This window comes from Hippopotamus amphibius, chromosome 15 (genome assembly GCF_030028045.1).
Source record: "Hippopotamus amphibius kiboko isolate mHipAmp2 chromosome 15, mHipAmp2.hap2, whole genome shotgun sequence".
In the NCBI taxonomy this organism is placed as follows: Eukaryota; Metazoa; Chordata; class Mammalia; order Artiodactyla; family Hippopotamidae; genus Hippopotamus; species Hippopotamus amphibius.
The window spans coordinates 41,236,968-41,262,602 of record NC_080200.1 but is presented as its reverse complement, the minus strand read 5'-3'; the positions used below and the strand labels follow the sequence as shown (position 1 = coordinate 41,262,602).

General features: G+C 38.3%; 1 protein-coding gene and 1 long non-coding RNA gene across 2 annotated transcripts in view; one reads left to right on the top strand and one right to left on the bottom strand.

The window, feature by feature from the left end:
- Positions 1-18,922, top strand: part of LOC130836148 (uncharacterized) — a 38,657-nt gene extending 19,735 nt beyond the window's left edge. Inside the window, exon 4 of the long non-coding RNA XR_009049129.1 lies at positions 18,839-18,922. This is a non-coding gene — a long non-coding RNA (uncharacterized LOC130836148). The remainder of the gene's footprint in view (positions 1-18,838) is intronic.
- The window catches only part of RANBP3L (RAN binding protein 3 like), a 46,620-nt gene that overhangs the window by 12,663 nt on the left and 8,322 nt on the right, over positions 1-25,635 (bottom strand). The window contains exons 2-7 of the mRNA XM_057708174.1: positions 10,614-10,672; positions 9,849-9,888; positions 9,271-9,348; positions 4,211-4,282; positions 3,713-3,852; positions 885-988 (exon numbers count right to left, since the gene is read on the bottom strand). Coding sequence (XP_057564157.1) covers positions 885-988; positions 3,713-3,852; positions 4,211-4,282; positions 9,271-9,348; positions 9,849-9,888; positions 10,614-10,672 — 493 coding nt within the window. The remainder of the gene's footprint in view (positions 1-884; positions 989-3,712; positions 3,853-4,210; positions 4,283-9,270; positions 9,349-9,848; positions 9,889-10,613; positions 10,673-25,635) is intronic.

The window sequence follows — 25,635 nt, the reverse complement described above, 5'->3', positions numbered from 1 at the left end:
TGACAGCTGTTACAGCACTGGCCGAGACCAGTCCAAACAGGCTGTGTGATCAACAGGGAGGCGCCCAGCCCTTATCTTTTTGCTTTTCCAGCACTGACTCTCCAGTCTCCAATCTCCACTCTCCTCTTCCCCAACTGGCCAATGCTTTTAGCGATCCAAGGTCTCAGAAGCAAAGCAGAGCTAATCTATCTTCTCAGTTATACTTGATTGTGCTGTGGTTTAATTTGATTTTTCCCTCCCAGAAACTTTTTTTTAGTGTTTTAAGTGTTTTGCATAGTGAGAAACTCAAACACATGCAGCCCTCTATCTGTTGGCAGATGTGCTCCGGGATCCCTATTGCATGCCCAGGGCACAGTTAAGTAAGTGCTGAGGTACCTGTGTGGACCCTAGTCATGAGTCCAGTAATGTCCACGGCTAGTTGTAATCTTCTCTCAGATCAAACATGCCCTCATCACTGGTGATGCTAGTGAATATTAACTTTCATTTCGCATATTTGTATTGCTTTCTTTGTTGTCTATCCAGCCTATGTTAATAAATAATAATGCTGGAAATAATTTAAAAGAGGGGAAAGAAAGAATGCCAGGGAAAGGGGAGGAAAGGCTAATCTAGTAGCCGATAATTAGTGCCTAACTAAATAAAAATTTAGTATGTCGTACCCAAGTCAATGAGACAATGGAAATGATCCAATATCCATAGGATAATATTTAAATATTAGAGATATTTTAAAAAGCATTTTAAACTTGTATATTTATAAAAGCGCCTTTCAAACAGAGATCTTGGCAATTTATCTGTACAGTGTCAGAAAACTTTTCCCATATATGGTTATAATGATAAAAGAAAGCAAGGATGAAAGAACAACATCTGTTTCCTTGTCACTGACTTACCCTACTGATGTAGCACCTAGAAAATTCTGGTTAGTAGACAGCTGGACTGCAATTCTGACACTTGGTAAATTTTCACTTAGCAAATAAGAGTTCTCCTCAGAAACCTGAAAGAAAAAAAATCCATCAAAAAATTCATTTAAACTGCCTTACTAGATATATAAATGTGTGGAAAACTTACTTTGTTCAAGTACTACCCTAGACACTTTATATACCATTATTTCATATGTTCCTCAAAACAACTCTACACACTTAGTACTATTATTAAACGCATTTTACAGGTGAGTAAACTGACCTAACACACTTACATAAAGTGGGCATGCCTGGGCAGCAAGGAAAGGGGACTGACATTCAAGCCTGGGTCTGACACCAGAGACTGTGCACTAACTTTCCGAAATCCCACCTCTTTTTGTTGCTTTTACCTTTTTTGGCCAAGTGGAGTTAATTCTCATTTCTAGATTAGTAAATATCTTTCAGGACTATTTAATCCCTGGAAACACCCTAAGAGCTTCACCATCATGGCCACCCAATGTGAGAGAAAACTCCATCTCTTCCTCTAGAAACTTCCGACTGGTAATTTAGTTAGTTAGTCCATCTGATGTGTATATACGTATGCACCTTACCTGTGTGTATAATGTATAAATGAAGGAATGAGCAATTTTAGAACTGGAAGGAACCTATCAGTTATCTGTCCTCATTGTTTTGTGGACACATCCCTTCCTCCACCAGGGATTTTCAATGATGTTGCAGGGACCTCCTATCTTTAAAGGTACGTGGGGTCTGTTTCCACTTTAATTTTATATTAATCAATAAAAATGATATAAAGCATTTTTTCCCTTTGTAACAGAATTTGACAGCTGAGAAATATGTGTCGAGAGAGTATGTGCCACTGGTTAGCAAAGATCAAGGTACCTGCTTATGACTCAGTCACTCAGATGATTCATCCCAGACAAAATGGTAGTTTTTAACTCTTATGGGGCTTGAAATAGTTGTTATTAGGCATAATTTATTTGAATTATACACAAGTGAACACAACTAATGACAGGATGAATGAAAATAGCTCTAATGTTGATATACAAGTTAATAAAGAACATAAGGGTTCTATAAAATTCACCTAGAGATAATTTTTACTAGATCTATACATTGTATCATTTTGTCAGAATTCTGACATAGCATCTTGCATATAGCTTGTCTTTAGATCTTCAAAGATCATCATTAAACAGAGAAAATTCAAGGATGGGAATATCCAATTATGCTTTTCACTAATTAGGAATAAGTTCTATTCATGCCTTTAATAGGTTATTCAAGAAGAAATGCTTATAAATAATAGCCTGAAAGTTTCTCTTATGCTTTATTATTATTTTGTTATAAATTTTATTTTAAATACATGCAATGCACGATTTCAAAAGATCATGGCATCCTGTCAAGAAGGCAGTGATTCTATCTCTACTCCAATTATATATCAATTTCCAAAACGAAAAAAAAAATGGCAAAAATAAATATTGATCAACTTTTGATATAATGTACAATAAAAACTTTATAATTTACAGAACATGCCATTCCAAAATCAAATGCAATATAATAACATTTTAGAAATTAGTCAGTGCATCATACTTTTTCTTACATACTTTAAAACAAATTAAATAACATACATCATTTCTTAAATAGGTAAAGAATTTATGTAATATGATGATGATTATATTTAAGTGAAAATGTTTAATAATATACTGATTTGAAATTTAAAACATGTTATACTTAAAAGTCACACATGTATCATGCATAAAAGATGAAATTATTTTTAAAATTCATAATGGGTCTCATGAAATCATGTCTTACAAAGAAAAATATTTGAAAATATAAAAAGGTTGGCAAATGCTGACCAAGTTCAACTCTCTCACTTCACTGATAAAAAAAAGAGAAGGTTGGGTGCTTTGTCTAAGAATGCAAACACAGTTAGATAGTGGTAAAGATGGGATTAGTATGAATCTGAGTTTTTTCACTGAATTGATTAAATGATTGGTATTTTAACACTCCCATGTGTCACTGTCCTCATGTTCAGTCTGGGAAAACAAAACAAAACCACATAATCAACCCTTGATAGTTTAGCTGGAAACAAATGACTGATGGAATAACTCTCAAATTCCAACCTATTGATCCTGCATTCCCTTCCTCTCAAGTGTCTGCTTCTGGAAGACACTGCTAGAACTATAGCTAAGAATATCCCCAAGCCCATAACTGCATGGCCTGAGCAAAATAAATATCTCCTTAGAAAGGCCCACAATGAGTGATTCAGTTGGAAGAGAGGATTCGTTTCTATCTCCAGAGGCTTCCCAAGCCCTCCCAGTTACACGGTGGAGATAGTTCGTTGCTCCTGTTTCCATGAAGGTGGGTCTGGAATGGACCCCTGGTGTGACCTAAACTGGCAAAGCCACACTAGCACGTCCACCAGTTGGGGATACAAAAAGAAGTCCCTTTCCTTTTTTTTGACTTCTGACTCCTGGCCCCTGGCACCTCATTGCTCCTCTATTCTCACGTGGGGTCAGTGCACCAGAACAAGACCCTAAGGGTCCCCGCTACTCAGCTTTACGACTTAGGAGATATACCACAAGACTTGTTCCCGGGAACAACCCTCCAAGAGTTTAAGAGGACAAGTTTAATAAGGTTACTGAGGGCTTTCAGCTATTTGTCCAGCTGTTTTTCCATCCTGGTGGCTGCTTCAGCAGCAGAACAAATGTCAGGCAGCCCCTAATTCTGGATGTGGGGGCGTACAACCATCTACCAAAAGAAGGATGGGGAGTTGAGGTCAGTCCTACCATCGGAGGTTTGCTCACCTTATTTTTGTTTTTTTCTCTAGTCTTGCAGGATTCCAACACATTGTGTCCAAATGATTTTCTTACTTTTATACACCTTTGAGCGTGAGGTGGTTGCAAAATAGCAGGTCTCAGAATATGTTCAGAATGTTTCACAGGACCTCAGAAGAACAGAATTAAAGGATCAATATATCTTTAGTAAAATACTTTTCCTCTCTATTTTTTACTAATTTAGTACTAATTTTCTAAAATCATGATTAAGTGAGGGGTTAATATTAACTAATCAAAGCCAAAACAGCCAGTGAGTTGCTAGTACTTTCTTCCTGCCTAGCTTTTACACAGTAACTATTCATTTTGATCATGTGACTTGGCTTACTAAATACATTCCTTCATGTTTTGTCACTCAACCCTACCATGATACACACACACATACACAGAGAAAGAGAGAGAGAGAGAGATTAAGATACGGATGGTAAAACAAAATTTCTGAGGTTCTTGTAATAAAGAAAAGCTACATACCTTGTTCTGCACTGTTCATGTCAACATTCCTTTGCACAAAAGTTGATGTCATAAAAACATTGTTTTTCTTCACTGTAAAAAAATATATATATTTAGAAAATTTTAAACCTGAGTGTGTCAGTTTCTACTGTTTTAACTGTCTTGTACTGAATTTACCAGTAGATGTCACTGTTACCACTAATAAGAGTGGTAAGCAGTGCTCATGAAAGCGCTGACTCTACTAAAAAAGGGTGATGGCAAGATGAGTTTTGCTACACAGTCTTTTTACTCCCAGAAAAATAAGTGAAAGTTAGGTCACTAATGAAATAGACAGTCTTCTTTAGAATCATGAAGTCGAGTACTGAAATTCTACAGATTATAAACTCTGAATTGGTATTGAACCATCTGTGTGCATTAATATACATTTCTTATAGACTGTTATAAAACTGTGAGCAAACTCTGCCTCTTCCCCACTCTTTGATGATACCTGAAGAGAGAAGTAAAGATGACCATCATTCTGTGAAGTGAATTGGTGGGTTAAGACTGTGGTGTTGGCTGCAAGAATAGAATTATAGGCATACCGGAAGAGAGATTGCTGATTGGGATAGAGACCACTGCAATAAAATGATTAGCACAATAAAGTGAGTCAAACAAATTTTGTGGTTTCCCAGTGCATATGAAAGTTACACTATACTGTAGTCTAAGGGCACAATAGCAATATATGTATCTTAATTTAAAAATATTTTATTGCTATGAAAAACAATATACCTACCTTAATTTAAAAATACTTTTTTGCTAAAAAATGCTAACCATCTGAGCCTTTGGCGAGTCATAATCTTTTTGCTGGTGAAGGGTCTTGCCTCAGTGTCGATGGCTGCTGACTGATCAGGGTGGTGGTTGCTGAAGGCTGGAGTGCCTATGGCAACTTCTTAAAATAAAATATCAATGAAGTTTACAGCATCAATTGACTTTGCCTTTCATGAATGATTGCTCTGTAGCATGTAATGGTGTCTGATAACATTTTACCCACAGAATTTCTTTCAAAATTGGAGTCAGTCCTCTTAAACCCTGCTACTGCCTTATCAACTAAGATTTTGTAATATTCTAAATCCTTTGTTGTCATTTCAACAATCTTCATAGCATCTTCACCAGGAGGAGATTCCATCTCAAGAAACCACTTTCTCTGCTCATCCATAAGAAGCAGCTCCTCCCCTGTTCAAGTTTCATCATGAGATGGCAGGAATTCAGTCACATCTTCTGGCCCCACTTCTAATTCTAGTTTTCTTGCTATTTCCACCATATCTGCAGTTACTTCCTCCACTGAAGTCTTGAACGCCTCAAAGTCATCCATGAGGGTTGCAATCAACTTCTTCCAAAGTCCTGTTAATTCTGGTATTTTGACCTCTTCCCATGAATTACAGACGTCCTTAATGGCATCTAGAATGGTGAATCCTTTCCAGAAGGTTTTCAAATGCCTTTGCCCAGATCCGTTGGAGGAATCACTATCTATGGCAGCTGTAGCCTTACAAAGTGTACTTCTTAAATAATAAGACTTGGACGTCAACATGACTCCTTGACCCATGGGGTGCAAAGTGGATGCTGTGTTAGCAGGCGTGAAACAACATGAATCTCACTGTTCAGCTCCATCAGCGCTCTCGGGTGACCAGGTGCATTGTCATTGAACAGTAATATGTTGCAAGGAATCTTTTTCTGAGCAATAGGTCACAACAGTGGGCTTAAAATATTCAGCAAACCGTGTTGTCAACAGATGTGCTGTCATCCAAGCTTTGCTGTTCCATTTACAGAGCACAGGCAGAGTAGATTTATCATAATTCTTAAGGGCCCTAAATTTTCAGAATGGTAAAAGAGCACTGGCTTCTCTTTAAAGTCTCGAACTGCATTAGCCCCTAAGAAGAGAGTCAGCCTCTCCTTTGACGTCAGGCATTGACTTCTCCTCTCCAGCTGTGAAAGTCCTAGATGGCATCTTCTTCCAACATAAGGCTGTTTTGTCTACATTGAAAATCTGTTGTGTAGTGTAAGCACCTTGGTTAATGACCTGAGCTGGATCTTCTGGGTAACTTCCTGCAGCTTCTACATCAGCACTTGAAGCTTCACCTTGCACTTTGATGTTATAGAGATGGCTTCTTTCCTTCAACCTCATGAACCAACCTCTGCTAGCTTCAGACTTTTCCTCTGCAGCTTCCTCACCTCTCTCAGCCTTTACAGAACTGAAAAGAGTCAGGGCCTTGCTCTGGATGAGGCTTGGGCTTGAGGGAGTATTGTGGCTGTTTTGATCTTCTGTCCAGACCACTAGAACTTTCTCCACATCAGCAATAAGGTTGTTTCACTTTCTTATCATTCGTGCGTTCACTGGAGAAGCACTTTTAATTTCCTTCAGGAACTTTTCCTTCTCATTCACTTATTTGCGAACCGTTTGGGGCAAGAGGCCTAGTTTTGACCTACCGTGGCTTTAGACATGCCTTTCTCACTAAGCTTAATCATTTCTAACTTGATTTAAAGTGAGAGACAAGTGACTCTTCCTTTCACTTGGACACTTAGAGGCCACTGTAGGGTTATTAATTGGCCTAATTTCAATATTGTTGCATCTCAGGGAATAGGAAGGCCTGAGAAGAGGGAGAGAGATGGAGCGAGCTGGTTGGTGGAGCAGTCAGGACGCACACATTTATTGAGTTTGTCATCATAACTTATACGGGCGTGGTTTGAAGCCCTCCCCCCCCCAATTACTGTTACAATAGTAACATCTAAGATCACTGATCACAGATAACCATAAGTATAATAATAATGAAAAAGCTTGAAATATTGCGAGAATTACCAAAATGTGACACAGAGACACAAGGTGAGCAAATGCTGTTGGAAAGGTGGTGTCCAGAGACTTGCTCGAGGCATGGTTGCCACAGACTTTCCATTTGTAAAAAATGCAATATCTGTGAAGCTCAGTACGATGAGGTATGCCTGTACTACATACCTCAACAAGATCACCTCTTGGTTGCAAATTGCAGAAACAGCAACCTTTGGGCATTGGATTAATGGGGATGAGAGAAGAATAAGGATTGCTTCTTCGAAGCATTATAAATGCTGGGGTAGAATAGCCTCTCTAATTCAAAGTTCAATTACATGGTTTTTATGATCTTTATTATTGAAAAGTAACACTGAATGGGTCATTTAAAATTATACCATTTGTCTCCATTCCAACAGCGCCAACATTCTGCACAACATAAAATGGGTGTGCTTGGTAATGTCAGTGTTTTTTTATTCATTCTTTTTGTATGTGTATCTGATTTTTAGAAAATGAATTGAAACAGTTATCCAGATAATTTAAAGCCATCCCTTTGCTTTGTGCACAAATACAATAAAACAAATCCTCTGGGATTAAGACCCCTATTCCTCTTAATGTCTGTAATTTGTCAGGCAGGTATAGATGGGGCTTATTGAACGAGAACCTATCTCTTCTGTATCCGAAAGGCGTCTGACATATTGTTGCTCAGTCACGCTTGGAATTGTTAATAAGAATATAAATTCATTAGTGTGAAGACTCTGTGGTTCCTGGGTAGAATCCATTAAAAGAAAGTGAATAGCTTGTATTTTCTATTTCTTGTGGTAAGCTTAACTCAGAAAAGGCAGTTGGTTGTTCAGTAGAAACAAAAATGTACAAGAATGCAAATCATAATTTTGATATAGAGCATGTTTCAACCAGTTCAAATATTTTAGTATGATAAAATAGTTTTACTTAGCAAAGTATTACAAATTTCAAATAAAAAGAAGTAGTTTTAAGTATTGAAAAATTCAAAAGGCATCATATTCTCAACTTCAGAATATATATTTAAAGCATAAACTTTAAGAATCTACACATAGTTATATATTTTGAGTACTGCATATAAGCTATATAGACAATAATAAGGAAAATATAGTAAATAATTTTATAAGGCTGCCTTACATAAAATAATGCTGTCATAAACAGGAAATCCTCAAAAAAACACAATCAAGTTTAAACTGTCTACCAAAAATAAACAGATATACTGTCTGGATTTGTGGGGCTGGAATTCAGAAGGTATTCTTCCATGCCTACTTTGCTAAGGCCCCTATTTTATTTGCCACTAAAATGTCAGTGTTTTATAGTAGCCGGAAAAGAAAGCTCATCGTGAATCAGAATGGATTTTGAAGTCAGTGTCAGGCTGGAGGTTCTAGGAAATTCTTTATTACCTGGACCAGGAGGGGGGAAGGTCAGGAAGTCCGTGAAGGATGACAATCTAAGTCGCTTCTGGGACAAGGTTGATGCTAAAAGCAGATTGCAAACTGAAGTCAATAAGGACGCGGGGTTTGTTCTTCTTTTGATTTGGATTTTTGCTGTTTTGGGAATTTTTCTTTATCACCAGTTTAGAAAAATCTTTGTGTTTTTATTGAATAAAAATAAAGTGTGCCTCTGGTGAGGATGATATCAATTCAATAAATGTTTGCGTGCTCATCATATGTGAGGAGGAGACAGACATATACGTAAATAGCTGTATGATGAGGCAGAAGGCAGCTGATCTATCATAAAAGGAGTCCCCAGAGCGCTCTGAGTGTAGAAGAGGGGCAAACTAAGTTACTGGTTTATTCAAAATACAGCGTATGATAAAGTTCTTAGAAGAAAGCATCTTTTTAAAAAGCAGACATCTGTTTATCTAAGTAGATGTTTACTTAGGAGGAAATAGAAGTTTTCCTTAATTGTAAAGCTAATACATGCTTGATGCAGAAACTTTGGGAACACAGCAAAATGCAAAGCGGAGTGGGGGACGGGAGGGTGGAGAAGGGAACCAAATCACTTCTAATCCATTACCTAAAATAACCTCTGCTAACATTGTACTAACATCCTTTCCGTCTTTTTTCCAATGTTGGTAAATTGAATTTTAAATAATAACTCACTGTCCAATTCATTTATAGACTGCTATTTTCATATAACAATATATTATAAACACTATCAATGGGTAAATTTTTAAATATTATCTGTTTGAAAAGTCCTCAGTAGTGTTCACTCAGAGGAAACCTAACAGTGAACACTGAACAGTCAAGGCTATACCTACCTCCTTGGAACTGAGAATCTGTAGTATGCAAAGTAAAACATGAAGACCGGACACGCTTTCTTGAAGGATCATTACATTCTGTAAGAAATGCAATGTGAAGGGTAAAATTGATTGCAGTAACAGATTGGCCTGAAACTGTGATATGAGAGGAGAAATAGAGTTTCCTTTTCTCTAGGTATATCATCGTTTGACAACATGTTAATTCCTGAAGCACAATTTTAGATATTAGAGTTAATAGCTTGGCGATTATAAACTGATCGTCATATCATGCTACTATGAAACAATCAGAAACAAGTAGCTTTGGCAAGAAATTGCGTACAAATTCTGAGATTGCATAGAGAATGGTTTTGGAAGGTTGAGGGACAGGCAGTGTAGAATCATGGGATTTTAGCACTGTTAACATCAGTGTTCTCAGGGACCTACATGTCACTTTCAAAACAAAAGCCAGTCTACTTGCGTGCTTAAAAACAAGAAAAACCATTAGGTTTTATGTAGTCTGTGCCACGTGCCAAAATGTTTGTGCCTACTTATTTCTTTGTATAAAGATTGCTTTTGAAATACAGGATACAAATCATTACCAGGTTCTGCTGCTTCATACAGGGTGTCTTCTGCGGGTCTCTGGAAGGAAACAAAGCTGCCAATGAGAGCTGAGTGTTTGCTGTTTTCAAATCAGATTTCCACCCTGTCACTTTCTAAGAGAATTCTCAGAAGCCAGGTCTATTCAGCTAGGCTAGGAAAAACTGCTCACCTTTACTCACTAGGAATTGAGGATTTCTTTAGTTAGTTTTGGGGGTAGTAAGGTAAATTACCTCCATAAGCAAGAATGAATAACAAGAAAATAATAGTTAAGCTAAAGGGAGAAGGCTACTAACACTAACACTTGTCTCTCAAAGCGAGCGATTTTAGTATGATGCTGAAAAAGCATATAGAATCCTTAAGATTCCTTTTGAATCATATATTGCAGCTTAAAACTTATTTTATATCCAGTTTTAAGCTAGGTCCGTGATGGGGACCCATGCTGAGCCTTAGCCCACCTAATCTCTTTTAGTCCCTCACTCCAAACAAACAAAACAAAACAAAAACAAAAAACAAAAAAAAACCCAGCTAATTTTGGTAAAAATGGCATGCTATCCATAGTTTCAAAATAAGGTCTCTGGCTTCCCATTTCAGCCAAATTGCTGTCAGTAAATCCCTACTATATAAATATTCTGGAGTTACTACTCTTCTAAGTGGAGAACAGAGTAGACGTTTATGCAGCAGTGATATCATTTAGTATAGCTAGCTTCTTAAAATACAATCTTCTTTGTCAAAGTAAAAATCAAAGAAAAGTAGCTTGATCTTACCTTAAAAGTTTGTTCTCTCTTTTCAAAAACAAATATTGGTTGAGCAATGACAGATTTTTCTGTAACAGAAAAAGAACATGCAAGAAATCAAACAATATTCTGACATTTCTAACACCAACTACAAATATTTGAAGATTTTTTGGTTTTGTATTTTTCCCTGCCTTTGGGTAAAATCCAAAGTGTTTTACATGAATGCTAAAAACCGCATATTTACAAATGATTTTAACAGCTAATTAGAGAAATAAATACTTGGGGAAAGTGATAGTAATATGTTTCCATCAATAGAGAAATCATCCCATTAAAAGAACATCCTTTACGTGTTTAAGGAAAACAAAATACAACTACCTGCATTTGGAAACTCAGCCTGACATAGTGATTAACATCCTTACTTTTAGAATAAAAAATTTCAAAGGATGAAAAATCTCATCTGAGAATAGTACTTCTACTTGGGTTGGATCTCAAAATATAAATGGTATAGATGTACTTAAATGATCCAGAAATAATTCATATTTCCTTGCCTAGGTAGTCACATACTAAGTCATGTTTTCAAAATTTAGACTAAGAATCAGTCGTAAACAATGTTGTAAGATAGCTAGTTTATTTTCAGCCCTGCCGACCTTATTAATCTTTTGTACTTTCCTATCTACTCTAGGGTATAAATGAGTGATAGCAGGATTAAATACCAGCACTCTAGATTTCTTGGGGAAGATTATATGTTTGTCAAAAGCTTGCAGAGGTGGGGGACTCTGGAGTTAGGGAGGCATGTGTTCAAATATAAGTTCCACCACTAATTGGCAATATACTTTTGGAAACAATATGTCTTCATCTGAAAGAAAAAAATGAAGATTATAACAGTACCCACTTTACAGAATTTATGTGAAAATTAAATGGAGTTTTAGATATAATTACTTAGATTTTAACAAGACCCCCCCCCACAGAAAGAGGCCTGAAAGAAAGGATATTAAATATGTGGCATGACACCTATCCCCATTCCAAAGCTCATAGCTGGCGTCACTAACTTATGGCAACACTTTGTCGATGAGCCCAAATATGACCTCAGAACTTTTCTCATTAGAGGCTTCTAGCAGCCGTTACCAATGTATTGTCCTGGCATAGAAGCTGAGGTAATTTGCCATCACTGGCTGAGTAAATAAAAGTCTAGCTGAAGAATTTCAAGGAACTACCAGATACTTACATCTCTTACATACTAGAAAGGGGTTTTCCAGTTCCCCACTATCTTATCCCATAACAGTGCGTCAAAACTCTGCCAGACCACCCTTTGCCAAGCTCCTGGGGCCCTGTGAACTTTGGTACTTTCTTTCAGTCCAGCAAGATAAGCTTCAGTTTTTTATGCACGTGCTTACTGCACTGTCTGCCCTTGGAGCCAAGTGAACCACAGTGAAAAATGCTCAACAACATATTGGCATTACCATCCATATTAGACTGTAGCTCAATTCTTTGTTCTTTCTTAGAACAAGCTCCTTTTTCAGCAATTACATTAGATTTGAGAAATGAGATCTCTAATGACTTTGAAAGGAAGTCGCCTTTGTGAATGTGCAGTGGAATAGTAAATGGGCCTCTTCTAAATTGGGCTTAGGATCGTCGTGCTTAAAATAGTATGACTTGACCTAACCCTAGACAAAGAGCATGTTGACTTTCCCTCTATCAAAACATAGAGCTAAAAATGGGCAAAAGCGATCTTCAATGCCAGCATTCAGTGGGAAATCATAAAGGGTTACTTGTAGCTTGGAGAGCATATGGTAAAGTAAGAAGGCCATTTTTATTCATCAGTTCAACAAATATTTATTGAGTGTCTTTTTGTGCCAGCCGCCGTGCTAGGATCTATGTATACATTGTCTGATTGAAGGTATATTAGCTTCAGTACAGCTGCCTCCTCTCCCTGACATTGCCCAGCTCATTAGTCAGAAAACAGCTAATCTCCTTACCTCATCTTCCATCTCGATTCTCTCCCCCTCTGCCAAGCCAGTCCTTTGGCTCCAAAGACGAAGTCAAAAGTAAACATTTATCAAGACATTGGGTTCATAGCAGTTTTCTAACCTGACCTAGTAGGAAAACTTGGACATAAGATCATGGTCCTTAAAATGATATACTTTAAAATGTATCCTTTCTTCTTTCTAATATATTCATTGATCAATCCACTTATTCAACAAATATATATTGAGGGGTGACTACATACAAGACACTTTGCAAGGTAAGAGAGAGAGGACACTGGTGCAAGATGAGGCTGAAGATGAAGCTGGAGTTTTGCAAAGCCTGGCAGGTGTGTCAAGGAGTTTTGTTTTTATTCCAAGAAAAATGGAAAGCCAATAAGAGATTTTAAGCAGGGGAGTGATTCGCTCTGATAGGCATTTTGTTTTTTAAGATCACTCTGCCCGCTGTTTGGAAAATGGCTTAGAGGGGGAAGGGAGTGAGGGAGAAGCAATAAGGAATCTAAGAGGCCAGTCTAAATTCTAAAGGAGAGCTGACAAGATTGCTCTTTCTTTCTTTCTTAATCTCAGAGCCGTGATTTTTTCAGGCAAATGAAATAATTAAAAGGTTAAACTACAGTCTTCTGTGAAAGGGAATGAAGATGAGGGGATGGGAAAGAAAAATGTTAAAGACAAAAAATAATTGTTAAGTTTTGCCTGTTTTAAGGTTCATGCATCATTTAATGAATTCCTATATTCATTTCTGTTTTCTGAAGAGCTGCATTAAGAGAAGACATTCTTTTATCCCACAACTTTGTATTAAGTACCTGTTACATACAGGAAGGGCACAAAATACCATCTGTATAACTCAATCTCAGTTCACCTGTATTTCTGCTCCACAGTGGAGGTACACTGTGGCCAAGTGCTTTTATCCATCCCCTTGTCTAAATTAATCCTTTAAATATATTTGTGGGTTAAATGTGATTTCTACCATGTTTACAAATACTTACTTACAGGTGAGGAAACTGAGGCTCCGTTAAGTGACTTGCTCAAAGTCATACCACTAGTAAGTGGCAAAACCTGTAATTAAATCCAAACCTCCCTCCTGTAAACCCACGCTCTTAGCTCCCACAGGTCATACAGACATATCCACAACTCTACCAGCACAATGTCATGTTCTCAATTAATAATATATACCATCCAGTACCACACCAAGGAAAAATCGGTGTAAAATCATGGCACGTATATTTATCAACTTTGCCAATGTTGATTGATCTTGCACATGTATTTCTACTACATCAGAAATTGCAGTGAAACAATAATAAATGGTTGGGTAATTTTTTGTCAGGGGACCAGGGGTCAGGGAGAAAAGACAAAGGAAGCTGAAGAGAAATAATAGCAACAGGATTTCAGAAGCTAGAAAGTAGAAGGATGAGTGATAACCTTAAGCCGGCTGTGGGGCTGCTGAGAAGCAACCTGGTCCCCCCACCACAGAGCCACCAAAAGTCCAGGTATTGGCATCACTAAGTACTTCTGAAAGCAGAAGTGAAGTTTGGCTGAAAATAGGAAGTAGTTTTGTCTATTTGAGAACACAGCAGCTCTCCCCCTTCTACTCCAGCAGAAGTAAAGAGAAGTGGGTAAAGTCACAGACAAAGGGTCAGGTATCAGAATGGCTTTAGGTTTCACAACAACAATCCTGTAAGTTTGAAATCAAAGGAACAATGCTTTCAACACTGAAGGGAAATGATTTCCAGTCTAGAATTATGTGCTAATATAAAGTATCAATTAAATGTGAAGACATGATAAAAATGTTTCCCACCATAAACTCTCCAAATATGTATCCCACATGCACCCATTCTCAGGATGCTTCTGAAGGAGGTGCTCTACAAAAAGAGCTAGGAAACTAAGGAGCCAAGATACAGGGGCACCAAATCAAAAGAGATGAAGGCAGCCCCCGGGGTGATGGTGAGAGGATAGCCCTGAACAACAGCAGTACACCAGTTGCAGACAACGACCAGTCCACAGTGGCGGAGGTTCCTGAGGAAACTCCAGGAAAGAAGTCTCCAAAAAGATGAAACTAAAAGCAGTTGATTATCTCAAGTAACTGAATATTTTGAAACGATATTTAAATAATTGGAAGAGAGTTTGGGGATTGACTGGTAACTAGTACATAGTTAACTAAGAAAACATAAACAGAAATATGACACAACTGTTAAATCCAGAGAAAACAAAAAGTTGGGTAGGAAAAGAAAAGTAATAAAAATATATTACATAGTAACAATGATGTGAATACTGAATATTGATCTAGTCAAACTTCTGATACAATGATTTGGGAAAGATGGGGGAATGGAAAGCTTTCATGTGTGTGGTGCCAGTGGTTGAAGGGGTCAGAGAAATCTGTGAAAGGGACCTAAATTCTTCCATAGTTGTTAACCAGTAGCACCTAAACATAAATCTAAAGAAGTAGCACTAAATGCCTGGTATTTGGTATTATGGAGGTTAACACAAAAAACAGCTGTGCGTTGGATGCTCTTACCTCTGAGGACCAAGAAAAAAGAAAGCAGAGGAAGGGGCGGAGGAAATTGATGTTTTTTTTTTTTTTTTTTCTGGAAAAGTCATGTAGGACCATTTGATCCCTTAAGCCACATGAATATACATAGCTTTGAAAAAATAAAAACTACATTTAAAAATAATTTTTCTACCTTAGTGTCAGACACCCATGATTAAAGGGCAATTCTCATGCTCCTGGCCAAGGATAGACTTCTTATTGAGTTTCTACTGCTTAACAAGCATCCAGTGTCTTATTTCTTAGGCCTAACTGTTCTTTGCATAGAGATATGTGGAAATAGAGGTTGTGAGCAAGATAGATTCACTGGGTTCAGAGTGCAATAAAAACACTTCTGGAATAACTAAACGCTTCTGCTCTTTATAATGCCATCTAATCTACTGAAAGGCATTTTCTGTTCTTGTCCTTCACCTTTATTCAAAACACTCCTTCACGTCTCCAGACAAGAATTCAGCTAGAACATTATGCGTGACGTAAGAGCTTTGTTCTTCAGGATTCTAAGGTCGTGTAGTGGTCAATGATAACAGTAACTATTCACTTCTTTTCTCCCTATTCTAATATGTATCACAATTTCCCCCCCAAATTTTGGGTGAGTTGTAAGGTCTTGTTCCTCCCTCTTTTTTTTCAATATATTTAATTGGCACTCAGTCTCCTATTTCATGTAGGAAAGTAACAGGAGGATTTTACGTCATCGCAGAGGAGGAGGTTTGAAAGTATCTACCGAGCCAAAAGCAGATCCGGAAGAGAAGGAAGAGCCTGAGAATGGAGTCCCAGTGGGCGTGGGGGCAGGCAGCTCTGGGGGCCCCAGGTTTCTGCTACCCGGCTTCTCCCACGTAGAGTCTGGCAGACTGCTTCATCCTGCTTGGTAGTTCAGGGTGGTTAAAGTGAAAACTGCGTTCTCCACACTGGATAGAACCAGGCTACTCCAACCAGGTCCACAAAGGTTGTGGAAACAGTCTTGGCAGGAAAGACGGTGGCAACAACCCCCCTGCAGAGGACCAGGCCCTGCCAAATGGGTCACCTCTAATTGCTACCAGGACTGGAATTATCCACTTGGACTGCGGCCCTGGCAGGCCCTGCATTTCCCTCTCCCTTTCTTCCTGGATGTTTCCATGTGTCTCTGCCACGTCCTCTTTTCTCCTTTCTTCTCCTGTGCATGCTCTCACCCCAGGCTCCAGTGCTGTCCTTAGGTCGCCGTCCCCTTCACCTCTTTCACTCATGACTGGCTCTCCGACTGGTCAAAGCATGGATTTTGGAGCTCTGAAATCAGTTAATCCTAGAGCTGTGCTTTTAAAAAAATTACTACAAGGCTTAGCTTTCTCATCTCTCTTGGTATATATTTTAAAAGGGTTGTTATGAGGATTGAAGCAATGTGTGCATGTAAGAGCACCTGGCACATCTTCTTCAAACCTTTTTGGGACGAGGCAGAATATCTATCTATCTGTCCATCCATCCTCCATATATACACACATCTCTACACATATCCAGATATATACAACCATGTATTGGCCTGGCCCAAAAGTTTGTTTGGATTTTTCTGTGGGATCTTACAGATCTTACAATATATACATTTACACATACATGTCTAAACATACGGGGATATGTCAGAGCATAGATTGCACAGAAGACACTCAATAAAAGTTCGCTTCCCTTCCCTCCTCCCCTCCAGTCCTATGTCACTGCCATCACTTAGCCACCCTGTAGGCTCTGAGGAAAAACTCCTCACTGTTCCTCAAAGTTCTTTCTTTTTTCTTTCACTCATTACTTTTTTCTCACCCTTGGTTTTCTCCTCACGTCTCCTTGTTGCACTCCTATCTTTCTTTTTCTTTTTTAATATCAGGAAGTTTCTGAATTCAGACCATGGGCATGGCCCATTGATAGTTTCAGAGGTCCTCACTCCTCAAAGTGTGGTCTAGACAGACCAGCAGCTTTGACCAGGGACTTGTTAGAAATGCAGATTCTCAGGCCCCACCCCAGACCTACTGCATCAGAATCTGCATTTTACAAGATCCGCAGGTGGTTTGTATACGTGCTTGAGGAACAGTCCTCTAGAGTACCTCCAGGTCTGCCCACGGAGACCAAACCTACGAAGATGGCAGTGGAGACTCCTGGAGTTAGTGACTAAACCTCCAGACGTTCTGAGTAACCAGATAATTTACGAGAAAATACTACTCAAACCACGTACTATGATTATTGTGATTCAATATAAGGTGACGTCAAGGGCTACTCTGAAAACCTAAAGAGAAATGCCCATAATTAGGATATTGAAATATCGATACTGAGATTGAAATCAGTCATTCAGATAGTCTGCTTACTCTTTTCTCCACTGGTTTGTATATTGGTCTAAATCTAGACACAGATCAATTTCAAAAAAACCAAGACATAAAAATAAAGTATCTGATGTGAGCCAGAACCAAAAAGAACCAGAGGTTGTGTCAAGCACAGACCCTGCTACTCTTCTAGAGGTAGGCCCAAGCCCCTGAAAATTCTGTGTTTAATGTGTTCTCACCCCAACCCCAACAACAAATCATGCTGCTTAGTTTATAATCCAGTCGTAGGTGGTCGTGGGCTACGGCCAGTGACTTGATTTCATTTGCATTTTGGAATCTGGAGATTTGCGGAAGCAACAATTCAACTGAAGGAAAATGCTTCTCATTTCTCAAAGTCATTTACTTCACTAATGTCATTATAAATAGGGAATTGCACAGATTTTTAAAAACAGAGAACTTTCATTGTCATTTGATATAGAACATCTGACAAAATCACTCTGTCGATCAAACTCCAATGATGACAGAAGAAACTGGCTTTATATTTTTGAGGGTGTCCTGTAAAGGATCCCAAAAGACGTGGTCGTCATGTGCAGTGTGCTTTATATTTATTGGAGGATGATCAGCAAGTTGAACGGTTTCATGAAGACCCTCTTGTTTTCCAACAGACCTTTTTCAACAGCCAACACAGCATACTCCATCAAGTTTTACTATTGTTTCAGTGTCAAAACATGACTCTGAATTATTTCTTTTTCTTTCTTCTTAAAACAGTACCATATGACATGCTTATGCCTGTCATGACTAGTCTTTAACCTTTTGCCTTTTGAAATGTTTCGCTTTATATGACCTAAAAGTTAGACCTTGCTGATCTCCCATGATGCTTCTTTATGCCCATGTGTAATGTGAACATGTATATTTGCATCATACATCACCTATTATAAAACATGTTTAAATATACTAATCTTTGGTGACTAAATAAATGACTACCAGGAGCCAGAAGGCATGGTTTTAAAAACCTAAACTTTGGTGAAAACGAGACTGGGTTCAAATTGCATCTCCTCAATTCACTAACTGTGTGAGCTAAGGCAGGGCATTTGATCCCTCAGAGCCCACGTTTACTCATCTGTAAAATGGGGATAGTAAGACACACTTCACAGAGTTGTAAGGATTAAGCAAGGTAATGTAGGTAAAATACTAAGCACAGCACCTGGCATGTGAAAAATGCTCGGTAAGCTGCAGCTCTTACTAGATATGATCCTTAAGAGGTAAGTTATTAGACCCTTGCATCATGAGACAACTAAGGCTACAGAATTACAAGATGTGCGCAAGGTCACATCGCTGGTACTTAGAGCTCTGGGACTCAAACACATGAGAGCCAACTCCAAATCTCATGTTTTTTCCTCTACGAAAGGCTCCCTTCTGGCTTAGTTAAATGCCTATTTTATACCTTCTTTTCTTCTGAAGCTGTGATGTACCTGGGCTGTGGTAGCCCTCCTGCTTCTGTGGTCTGTACGATCCTGGCTGAGATGTCATCCCAGAACGTGTGAGTCTTCCTGCATTTTTGTTTTGCCACCTGTAAACACGCAAGATGCTTCACTTATTCTTACCATTTTCTGTTCGTATTTTGACTTTAAAAAGGTTTGTTTGAGAATGTCGGCAGGCAAATGGTGTAGTGAGCCTAGCAATTTAAAGTCTCCATGTCACATACACACTACCAAATGTAAAATAGATGGTTAGTGGGAAGCTGCTGCATAGCACAGAGAGATCAACTCCATGATTGGTGATGACCTCGAGGAGTGGGATAGGGAGGGTGGAAGGGAGGCCCAAGAGGGAAGGGATATGGGGATATATGTATACATACAGCTGATTCACTTTGTTGTACAGCGGAAACTGGCACAACAGTGTAAAGCAATTATACTCCAATAAAGATCTGAGGAAAAGAAATCTCCATGTCAATATTTATTTTCAGCCACTGGCAAAAACGATGCAGAAGAATGTATTACTTTTGACAGAGAGTGCCCATTTCTCCATAATTTGAAGGCGTTATTTTATCTATAAATGTTATCAATAGATATAGTTTATAGAATATAAACTATTGCATGCTTTTGTGATAAGGTCACCTGTAATCTTTAATTACTTGAATGTGTTTGTCAGCAGCCAGTGTGGGCCTTCTGGATTGATAATCCCAGAAGGAGCTGTTTGCTCTTTCTCTACACCGTTCCTTCATTTATGCCCATGGGGTAATGAAGATGCAGAACGTGTCCTGCGATGTGCCTGGTCCACTCGGTGCCATTTGGAAATACATATTTCATTTGACAGCATTTATAAATCACATATTTTCCCCTCAGAATAACTTGCAGTGTGAAAATGCTTCCATATGTTAGAAGTGGGTCTCTCCATTTTGCTGAGGGAGGAGGGGATGGAAATATAGTCTAGGTTTCATGGCATGTTGACGATAAGTATTGTACGGGTTTAAAATGGTATCTGTTAATTTTAAGTCATTCTTTAGTGTTTTCTGCACCGCTAAAATTAAAGAGGTGATTTTGACACAAAACATCATATGTAATAATTAAATCACTCTTTACAAAGACTATTCACAAGTCAATATGGCTGAAATGCAGCTTCATATATTGAATCCAGATAAATTTAAGCTCTTCCTTTCCAGTAAAGAAACACACTATTTTTAAATTCCCTCATGGATTCCAAGGCCGGATAAAGAAGCTTGATCGCAACTTTCCTTTAACTTCCTCCTCTTTGCCCTGAGCCTTTAAGAAAGCAGGAGAAAAGGCTCCTCGTTTTCCTGTTTCACAGGAATAAATGGGTGTTATTCCACTGAGAATAAGACCTCGGAGGCATGGGCAGGAAGAAAGGAGCAGAGCTGCCACCCAAGGAGCTCATAAGCCCAGAAGGCCTGGACCCCATTCTCCTCTTGGAAACTCGAGGAAGCCCTCGGAGGTCAGCATCCGTCCTCACCTTCCGTGTGTGAGAACTGAAATGCCCTGCTGGCCCTCAGGGCACAGAAACGAAGCAGGGGTACTTGCCGCCTGCCGCAGATGGTTCTGTACATGCATCTCACTGCATTGCATTAGAAATAGTTTGAGAAAAGTAGAGGCCAGGTAGCAATTTGTGCATCATACTAAAGAAGATTACAGGAGAAAACTTACCACATATGACTTGAAAAAGTCTCAAAAAAAAAAAAAAAAAAACCCTGAGAATAATCCTTTTTATTTATTCATTTTCTTTTCTTCAAGCTTTTATGATCATTGAACTATTATGAAAAGTCAAGATGAAAGGATCAGAGGTGATATTGTAATTATGTGATATCTTTTTTTAAAGCATTTTTTATTGTGGGAAAGTATACGTAACATAAATTTTACCATTTTGACCATTTTAAATACAGTTTAGTGGCATTAGGTATTTTCACAATATATAGCTATCAATACCATCCACCTCAAGAAATTTTTCATGATCTGAAACTGAAATTCTACACCTATTAAACAGGAACTCCCCATTCCACTCTCCCCCCAGCCCTTGGTAACCACTGTTCTACTTTCTGATTCTGAGAATCTGACTCCTCTAGGTACCTCGTATAAATGGAGTCATACAATCTCTGTCTTTTTGTTTCTGACTTATTTCACTTAGCATAATGTCTTCAAGGTTCATCTGCATTGTTGCATGTTAGAATTTTATTCTTTGTAAAGGCTGAGTAATATTCCATTGTATGTATATACCACATTTTGGACCTTTTTTTAAAAAAATCAGCTTTCCCTCATTTGCCTCCTCCTTTCTTTGCTTCCATTTGGCTCCATATTTCTCTCTAACACTCCCTACACGTTTCCCTCCCTCCACTCTTCCCATTTCTCCTTCCCCCTCCCTTATATACTCACCATTTTCTCTACATGCTAAATATGTATTAAGATTACATACCAAGTAAATAATCTTCTTATGGGTAGTTTTTAAATGAGGTAAAACTCAAGTTTATCTCATCTTAAGTTTTTAACCATTTTAGATACTTTTAACAATGATAGTCTCATCATAAAACTCTTAGATAGATGTAGCTGGACATATAGTCCCAGCTCTCTGTGCTAACTACTAACTTTGAGTAGGTAACTTAGCTCCTCCGGTTTCAGTTTTCTAATACATACATTCAGTTGTACTACATGATCTTTGAAGTCCCAACATTCAATGATTTATCAATATCAGTCACTTGGAGGAACTTTTTGGGGAGAAGAATCCTGATTTATTCAGTAAATGTTAATTTCATGTTATGAGCAAGGTAATGAACAATAACAGTATCTTGAGTTTAAGCCTTAAAATGTGAGAAACATTCAAAAAGAAAGAAGTTGGCACATCTATTATGGTAGGGTTTTTTATGAAGATTCATTTTCTCTCTCTTTATGTTTTTTTTCCTTATCTTTAAATGTGTAGCTAGTTGTTTTCTACAAAACCCTCTAAAGCTACTTTGCTTCATCCCACTATCAAAGCAATCATTTCTACTAATTAATTTTAGCATACTCGATTTTCAAAAAGAAAAAAGGTGAATAACACCAAAGCTTGAGAATGAAGCTTCTTATAACAAAGTCTGTCTTGAACAAAAAGAACTTCATAATCGGTAGCACTGTTAAGTGTCTTACCCGTGCTCAGCTTATAAAAACACACGTACACACAAATCTTTATCTGCAATTTCTTTTCTCTTCCGACAACTAAAATTTAACACAGCCAACCCTAGACCAAAATAGTACATTTCCAACATTCAAAGATTTTCTCCTTACTTTACTCTCTTCTCTCTAGATTACAACATCCTTCCTTGTTACAAATATTTCCAACATTCAAAGACTTTCTCCTTACTTTACTCTCTTCTCTCTAGATTACAACATCCTTCCCTTTTTACAAATTACCTCCTTTTATCAGAACAAGAAAGGATTTGGTGCCAGTTACTTAAACCAGTCACTGTTTAGATCTGAAGTATAGTTTTCCACATAGGTGAATCACTACTCTAGAGGCATGATCAAGTTATTGAACTATAGTTTCTGGAGGTCTGGTAGTTTCTCTGAATCTGATGAGGGAAAGGAATTTACGTTCTGTTAGCATTACATTCTTTTAGGACTTGAACCCATTCTGCAGTGATATAGGCCACTTAAAACATTTCTTCCCTCTCTCTCCTATGAGATCAGGTCCCATCTCCTCAGTTCCAGTTTAACCCCTATCCTCCTTCTGGCTCTTTTTTTTATACATCTTTATTGAAATATAATTGCTTTACAATGTTGTGTTAGTTTCTGCTCTGCAACAAAGTGAATCAGCTATATGTATACATATATCCCTATATCCCCTCCCTCTTGAGACTCCTTCCTACCCTCCCCATCCCACCCCCTAGGTCTTCACAAAGCACCAAGCTGATCTCTGTGTGCTATGCAGCAGCTTCCCACTAGTCATCTATTTTACAATTGGTAGTGTATATATATGGCAATGCTACTCTCTAACTACATCCCAGCTTCCCCTTCCCCCCACCATGTCCTCAAGTCCATTCCCTACTTTCAGTTAGTTTCAAAAGATACCTTCAGTCCATCATCACTCGTTAGAAGTCTAGACCTTATTCCTATGACTTCTGTCTTGCTTGTTTGTCATCCACAGGGTGTGAGCTCTCTGACATTTGGATAGAAGGAATGCAGCTTCCTACCGAAGACAGGTATTAATTGCATTTTAAATCCTGACTTTTGGATATTGTACTAGATTTGCCAACAGACTTCATTAAAAAGCAACTCAGGTGTGAAACTTACCTTACTGAAATGTTGTTTAAGATTTCAAGTCATTAATGATTTAATATAATGGTTGAGCCAGCATTTTTTTAATAGAGTCCTCAATTTAAATACAGAGTGAATTATGGGACTTCCTAGGTGGCACAGTGGTTAAGAATCCACCTGCCAATGCAGAGGACACAGGTTCAATCCCTGCTTCAGGAAGATTCCACATGCCACAGAGCAATGAAGCCCGTGAGCCACAACTACTGAGCCTGTGTGCCGCAACTACTGAAGCCCACGCGCCTAGGACCCATGCTCCACAACAAGAGAGAAGCCACTGCGATGAGGAGCCTGTGCACCACAATGAAGAGTAGACCCGCTCACCACAACTAGAGAAAGCCCATGTGCAGCACTGAAGACCCAACACAGCCAAAAGATAAAAAAAAAGAAAAAGAAAAAAAAGTGAATTATAACAATGACTATTATTTAACTCTTTTTTTAACTTGGAGTTTTGGACACGGCTTGTTTATTTTGTCAAAAGCACAATTTCTCCGAAGCCATACTGGTCCAGTTCCAAAAACAGTGCATTGCTATCTCTCACGCTTCGTGCAGTGTGAGAGATATGGACTGTGCTGCTGTTTAAATTTAAATGAAACCTGCTAGCCCAGCAAACAGGTCACTTGCTCTGGGCTGATGTGTTTGCAATGATATAGCTGCATTTTCTCACCTCTTTCTTTTAGAGTCAAATACCCCCTTTTGAGACAGTTGGATGTGGTTAGTAGTTTATATAGAAATTAACTGGTGACTGCAAAAACAACACATTTTGAACAACTGAACCACAAATTGAGTTCAAGGGCCAGCCATCACTCAGGCCCTTCATAAGTGCTTAGCTGAGCATCTATCTTGCGCCCGATAAGAGGCAGTGAGTATGGATTAAAACAGAGGCTCTGGAGTCAGGGTTCTTGGGTTAGGATCTTGCTTCTAGATCCCTGCTATGAGGTCTTGGCCATTACCTATCTCACAAGCTTTTCACAAAGAAATGAGCTAACATATGAAAACACTTAAAACAGTGTCTGGTATATGACAAACATGCCATAAGTGTGATTTGTTTATAAGTGACATGTTAGCACTGTGGTGTAGTCCAGGGTATAAACCCAGTTTACTGCTCTCAAAGAACTTGTACAACACAGTTAAGGAGACAACATCAACATGAATGAAATAATTACGGGCAACTATAGAATCTTAGTTTTGAAAGGGGTCCTATAGGTCCCCTAGTGGAACTCACCATCTAAGGTGTCTCAAGCATCCTCAGTAGATGGCCTTCCATAACACAGCATATCAGTAAGAGTTAAAAGGTATCCTATTGCCTGAGATTTCCAGCACACACGTGGCAGCATGTTGGTGTATGTGTTAACATGTGTGCCAAGATCTTGGGCCTTCATCGCACAGGGTCAGCCTCCCGTCTTTACCCCCGAGGTGTTATACACATTTGAGATTCATCTCTCTGATACATGTATCAGTAATTCATTTCTCGATACTACTGAGTAGTTATCCAATGTATGACTATACCACAATTTGCTTATCCATTTACCTGCTTATATACATTTGAGTTGTTCACATGTTGGAGCTCATAGAATAAAATCTGCTATGAACATTCTTGCTCAAGCTTTTTGTGGACACATTATTTTCATTTCTCTTGGGAAAAATACCTAAGAACATAATTGCTAGATCATAGGGTAGGTATAGATTTTAACTGTATGAGAAACTGCCAGGGACTTCCTAGGTGGCGCAATGGTTAAAAATCTGCCTGCCAACACAGGGGACACAGGTTTGATCCCTGCTCCAGGATGATCCCACATGCCCTGGAGCAACTACCCTCTGCATCAAAACTATTGAGCCTGTGCTCTAGAGCCTGTGGGCCACAACTGAAGACCCAACACAGCCAATCAATCAACTTCCAAAAAAAAAAAAAAAAACAGAAAGAAAGAAACTGCCAAACTATTTTCCAAAATTGTTATACCACTTCAGGCAATAAATAGGAGTCTGGTTTCTCCACATTCTCCCTGACATATAATTTTAGTCATTCTAGTGAATGTGAAACAATATCTCACGGTGATTTTGATTTCATTTCCCTGATGATTAATTATGTTGAGCATCTTTTGTTGTGCTTACTGCCCATTTGTATATCCTCTTTTTGAAGTGCCTGCAAGATCATTCGCCCATTTTTAAATCAAATTGTTTACACTGAGTTCTTTACATATTCACATTACAAGTCCTTTTTCAGATTTATTTTTCACAAATATTTTCTCCCAGGTTTATCTTTTCTTCTCTTAATGTTACCCTTTAAAGAATAGATACTTTTAATGTTGGTAGTCTGATCTATTTTTTACAGTTAGCACTTTTTGTGACTGTCTAAAACCTGCCTGTTGCAACTTTCTGAAGATAGTTTTCTGTTTTCTTCTAGAAGCTTTATAGATTTGCTTTTGCATTTTAGTATATTTCACCTCAAGTTAATTTTTGCAT